Here is a 6,259-nt window from a genome sequence, read left to right as displayed (position 1 = left end):
GTAAAGGAGGGGAGGCTAGTAGAGGTAAGTAAGACACTGCCCTCCTGCAGTTAGTGGGTATATAGAGAAAGCAATATGATATAGTGTTAAGAGAATGGATTTTGGCATCAGACAGAGCTGAGATTGATTTTTCACTATAGCACGTACAAGCTATGTGTTCTTGATTAGTTACTTAATTTTCCTAAGCTGCCGTTTCAACAACCATAGAATGAGAATAACAATAGTACCTACCTCATCAGGTGGTTGTGAAGTTTGAGATATCCTATGTTAAAGTATTCAAGTTATTGCTATTTAAGACAATAATACTGTATTTTGCCATGTATAATGTGCATCTGCATTTTTGGCCCAACTTTCAGGAAAAAAATCTTGTTTCAATTTTTAATTCAATTATCTATGTATTTTTAGATACTTGCTTTTTTAATATTATAAAGAAATTTTAGCATTTATTTTTTTAACATATTGTGGTACAAGAAATTTTATGTAACAATTAATTACAAAACACAAGAACAGATACAAGGTATTTCAGGTACTACCCATGTATAATGAGCATCCTTTTATTTCTTCTCAAAAATGTGGGCAAAAAAGTGTGCATTATACATGGCAAAATATGGTAATGTGTCTTGGGAGTTCACAGATAATTTTCAGTTGGGGAGATTAGGGAGTTCATGGGAGAGATTATATTTGAACTAGGTTGTGAAGAGCAAATAAAATGTTTAATATGTAGAAATGGGAAATTCAGGCTGAGCTAACAGCGTGAGCAAATGCATGGAGGCAGGAAATTAAATTGAGTCAGATCATACAGTACACTAAAAGAAATATTAGCAAACAAAGATTGAACGTGGCTTTGATTTGTATTTTGACAAAATAAATGGAAAAAAAAATGAATCCTGGCAGACAGAATTTCTTTCACTACCTCCTTAATTTTGCTACCCCATGTCTCACTGAATAGAACAGAAGTTACATGTATTTCACATGTGTTGGTAGGCTAACCCAATGTTTGCACCCATTTGCTTTGTGCTTGCCTTGTCTGCATTCTAGAGGCTACAAAAAGCCTTGGTTTCCCAGTCTCCCTCACAGCCAATAGCGGCCATGCTTCACAGTCTGACTAATGAATGAATCCTAAGAGGAAATTTGTTGAAGGACTTCTGAGTTGTGTTTTATAATAAAAAGGACAAAGATCCTGGTAGCATTTCTTTTTCTCTACTTCATGCCATGTCTGGAATTGCAGCAACCATCTTGTGACCATGAAGTTATGAAGCAGAGGATCTTAATCTCCAGATACCTTATCTGTTCTTGCAGCCAAAATCATTCCTAGCTCATACAATGGGAGATAGGAGGTCTATCCAGAAGGTATCCAGCCATGTAATATGAAAAATAGAGAAATTTATTGAAGATGACACAAGATAGAAGAGACACTGTACATAGGACAATGATGTCTCAGTCCCCTTCAAAGTAGGTACCTTGGGACCTCACACAGTTCTCCCAGTCACCATCAACTACCCTGTCATATTTTCCTGAATCTCATTGATGGTCTGAAATCTCTCCTCTTTCAAAGGTGATTTTAGTTTTGGGAAAATGCAGAAGTCACAGGGTGCCAAATATGTGCTGTAGGGTGGCTGAGTCAACTGGGTGATTTGATGTTTTGCCAAAAAACTCTGCACAAGATGTGATGCATGAGTGGGCATGTGTTGTGATGAAGCTGCCAATCACTGGTTGCCCATAGCTGTGGCCTTCTGAATCATCCAAATTGTTTCCACAGAGGAATGATCAGGCTTAATGCAAAATCTGATGCAGATTCACTGCTCTACTTACTCAGTCATCTTGAATGTGACGGCCACACAGTATACATGCTCATTCAACAGTGGCCACATAGTACACATGCTCATTCAACAGCGTCTACCACCCCCACTGACTAATACAGTGAAGTTGTCATTGTTCATGTATGTGCATTCCAGTCCACTCTCCTTGGCTGTCAGGTTATACTGATGTTGCACAAACCATTCTCATTATATTAACAACGGCTGGAATTTTTCTGGACAGACCTCTTATTCTAGCTTTGAGTTTTTAAAAATAAAATAGAACACCCTGGCTGGTATCTCAGTTGGTCAGAGCATCATCCTGATATGCCACAGTTGCAGGTTCTATCCCTGGTCAGTATACATGCAAGAATCAATGAATGCATAAATAAGTGGAACAACAAATCAATGTCTCTCCCTTCCTTTCTCTCTCTCTAAAGTCAATACATTTAAAAAAACAACAACTAGCTTTTACTCAGGCAGAATTTCATTTTTATTTATTTATTTATTTATTTATTTATTTATTTATTTATTTATTTATTTATTTATTTTTGGTCTGTAGATTACTAGACTTTATTGAAGATGGAATCACTGCTAATTACATGGGAACTATTGCCTAAGCAAATCTATGAGGTTCGCATGAACTTAGTTACACAAATAAGAAACAAATGACATGTTCAAAACCATGAGGAAATGTCCTGATGCCTCAGTGGTGCCCACAGGTAAATGAGTCTGCACATTTATTTCAAGCTGTTAAAGAGTTTGTGGGCCACACAGTGGTCCCTTGCATGCAAGAAGTCAAAGAGCTCCTCCGTGCAATCCTCCTCTGTGTGTGACTTGGAGGATACTTCCTCCTCACAAAGCTCTAGCCGCTCCCGAGCCTTTACACATTTCTCCAACTGTTCACACTGCTCTCTCACTGTTGTTAGGGGATCCACTAATTCCTCCTCCTCCGCTTCCTCCTCCTTGGGATCTCTGGACCTGGTCAGCATCTTCCGCTCATCCTCCAACCCCATGGCCCGCTACATTTATAGTTCTAATACCAGCAGTAAAATCCGCACCTTTTCCACTTCAAAATCAAGAAGGACTTGTAAGGGTCACTCAGCAGATATCCGGCGATATGGCCAGAAGTGCCTATTTTTATTTTTTTCATATCAGTGCCCAGTTTCAATGAATTTGAAACCTAATCTAGTATTTGGCTGAGGTCAGTCTAGAACTGGAAATGTCTATAAATGGGCTGTGACAATTACATACCAGAGACAGATGAACTTAGTATTCAGTGTCACTATTCATCAATACAGGTTTCTGCATGGTTTCTTAAATCTACTTATTATTTGTTCTATCTGGAAAAGTGTTCTGTTGTCAAAGAGAAAAGGCTTTGACATAAATAATAACCTATAATATTGGAATAATTGAATGCAACATCCATAAGAAGGAAATAACTGACTGATACTGAAATTCAACATGACATAACTGTTACTTTGCTGCCAAATAAAAGGCAATGTAGTCTAAATTTTCTACTGTGAAAAAAAATGGTTATATAGTGATTCCAGGAATTGATAAAAGCTTAACCTAATGCCAGATTTCAAGATATAGATTCATCCACATGTATTTTTATATCTTGGTGGCCCTAAAAGTCAAACAGTTTGGATTCAATATAGTCTAGGTTCCAATACAACAACTGTATTTCCGGTTCTTTGGTTTGGCAAAAAGATATAACTCTGAAAAATTGAGAAAGCATATATAAATGAAATTACTGAGGAATTAACAACCTTCTAATTTTTGGCAATCTTATTTCAGACCACGATTTAGTGAAAATGTTGCAAACCATTACTTATCCCTTAACAGTACCTAACTGAACAATCTTTTGATAACATTCACAGGAAAGAATTTTGGCAAATATAAAATAAAAACCAAAGTTATAATTCACATTTCCTTGAGAAGCATTGTTTTCTTTCTAAACTTTGCTCTTAGCTTAGAATTGGGAGTTTCCTTCCTTTTTGGCTCATTGTATCTTATTCAAAAATCTCTAGAAATAATGGGCTAAATTTTTAAAGTAAGATTAATTTTGTACAAATCTTTACATTGGTTTATGGGAGAAGTGGTCCACGACAGTCTCAAGCATCCTTGTATGGCATAGGCCACTCTAGGACCTAACCATCCCCTGATATTAAGTAGTTTTTAATAGAGTCACATATATAAGTAAGTTGGTCAAGGTGACCAAAAGATGACTGTGATGCAACTGTTTGCTCCCCACAAAAAGGGGACTGGCTTATTTGATGCTTGCTACAAAACATGCTGAGCCCTTTGCCCTGGGGTCCTCAGCTGTAACACAATCCACTATGTGTGTAGCTTATCACAGTCTCATGAGACTTGGGGGCATAGAAACTGGCACCACCATTCTGATGTTCCTACTAGTTTGTACGCTATAATAAAATGTTAATTCTGATTTATTGAATCTCGTTGTCTACTTCTACAGCATCTGTGGAAACATGAATTTTATACTGTGTTAACCCAATCACACTACAAGGATAAATCTGTAGTGCAACAAAATCAGGTTCATTGACCCACTGCAATTTGGAAGATCACACCAGAGGCACCATGGGGCATTTCATCAAATGAAAGAAAAGACAGAGAATTTGAGGGAAGAGTAGAGTTTACATGAAATTTAAACGAAGCCATGTTTTCACGGCCCAAAGCAAGATTGTGTGTAAAGGGATCAACATCAGCTCTAAGTGGCAATGTAAACTTTTGGATTCCTCAGAATCTAGAGTTAGAGTGTATGTAGAACATTGAATCCAGAATCCCTGCCTGAAGCTCTGTTCCCAGGGGAAAATTGCAGCTGCTTCAAGTCAGAGTAACTTATGTCGTTCAGGTAAGAGAGGGATGCATTTTTACATATATTACAAAAGATATATTATAAAAGATATATTTTTAGATAGCAAAATTTCTTATAGTCCATGCTTTTAGAGAATAAAATTTCTCAGTGAGTATCACAGCAGAAGTCACCCAAAGAAGGTGGTTATTATGACATTTACATCTGCAAAATGTCCTTGGAAGAAATATTGTTTCCTGTTAACTGTGTGGTCACAATTTTTAAACCCCAAACCTAGTTATATATATTTTAAAACCACAGTAATGATTAAAAGTGATTTTTAGGAACTTTAAAAAAATGAGAAACTTTTGTCAAAATTATTCAAGAGTTTCTTAGAAGTACAAAGAGTAAAAAGAATATTTTTGGTCTTAACAAAATAAGTCTTATGACTTTTAAATAGGTCATATCAGAAACCTCTGTTATCTAGGTAGATTATTACGTGGTTGTTTTACAATAGAGAAAACTGAAATCTAATTTTACTTTTTTTGTATATCATCTATGTAATAATTTACAGCAGGTATTTATATACCTTTTCAAATAAATAAATTTATCAACATTTACTATACCCTTAATAATTTTTACCATTCATATGCCCTTTAAAATTAAACTTAATATACTTCCATAACAAGATAAAATTCATATAACATAAAATTAATGATTTTAAACTGTAAAATTCAGTGTCATTTAGCACAATCACACAGGTGTGTCCTAGTTCCACAGATGTGTCTTCCTTTACCTGAGGAGATTGTGGCAACACCTTTAAGAGCCACTGTAGCACCCTCTCCTAGAAAGAAACCCTGACACTTGTGACAACATGAACACAAGCTTGAGGACAATATGCTAAATAAAATAAGTCACATATAGAAAGGCAAATACTGTATGATCTCATAAGTGGAATCTAAAAAAGCCAAACTCATTGAAACAAAGAGTAGCTTGGTAGTTGCCAGGGACTGGGGGTGGGGGAAATGGAGAGATGTTGGCCAAATGATACAAACTTCCTGTTATAAAATTAGTAAGTTTTAGGGATCTAATGATAACTATAACTAACATGTATACTTGAAAGTTGCTAAGAGAGTAGATCTTAAATGTCCTCACCACAAAAATTTTAAAAAGGTAACTATGTGAAGTGAACAAAAAGATACTGAATTTTAGCATAGTTAGAAATTGTTTAGATTATAAATTTATGTAAGTTTTTTGAGACATTCTTATTTCAAAGCCTGAAAGCAAAATTGTTAAAATATTTGATGCTTCTATCTCTTTTATAAGCAGTTATAATTGAGTTTTCCTTGTGTGTGCACACTGCCTGCCCCCCCACCTGAGGACATGCTCATTGATTCTAGAGAGAGGGGAAGGGAGGGAAAGAGGGAGAAAAACATCTATGTGACAGAAAAACATCAATTGGTTGCCTCTTGCCCGGACTGGAACTGGGAACAAACCCACAACCTAGGCATGTGCCCTGATAGGAAACCAAACCTACGTTTTGGTTTATAGGATGATAATCAATCAACTGAGCCACACCAGCTAGGGCTGTGGTTTTCTTTTTAAAATTTCATATTTTTAAAATATTTTATTTATTTATTTTTAGAGA

General features: G+C 36.0%; 1 protein-coding gene across 1 annotated transcript; it reads right to left on the bottom strand.

Annotated features, from left to right (window-relative positions):
* Positions 1 to 2,409: 2,409 nt before the first annotated feature.
* Positions 2,410 to 2,832, bottom strand: LOC123832773 (cytochrome b-c1 complex subunit 6, mitochondrial-like). The gene has a single exon (XM_045860568.1). It carries the CDS (start codon positions 2,810 to 2,812, stop codon positions 2,537 to 2,539), a length of 276 nt encoding a protein of 91 aa, XP_045716524.1. The 5' UTR covers positions 2,813 to 2,832; the 3' UTR covers positions 2,410 to 2,536.
* Positions 2,833 to 6,259: the final 3,427 nt, after the last annotated feature.

Source organism: Phyllostomus hastatus, unplaced genomic scaffold (genome assembly GCF_019186645.2).
Source record: "Phyllostomus hastatus isolate PE091 unplaced genomic scaffold, TTU_PhHast_1.1 phas_scaffold_200, whole genome shotgun sequence".
NCBI lineage: Eukaryota > Metazoa > Chordata > Mammalia > Chiroptera > Phyllostomidae > Phyllostomus > Phyllostomus hastatus.
Note: the sequence above shows the minus strand (reverse complement) of the source record. Positions and strands in the feature narration are given on the sequence as shown.

Bases quoted from the DNA above. Each gene is read 5' to 3' on its own strand.
- LOC123832773 (XM_045860568.1), bottom strand. From the start codon at position 2,812: ATGGGGTTGGAGGATGAGCGGAAGATGCTGACCAGGTCCAGAGATCCC.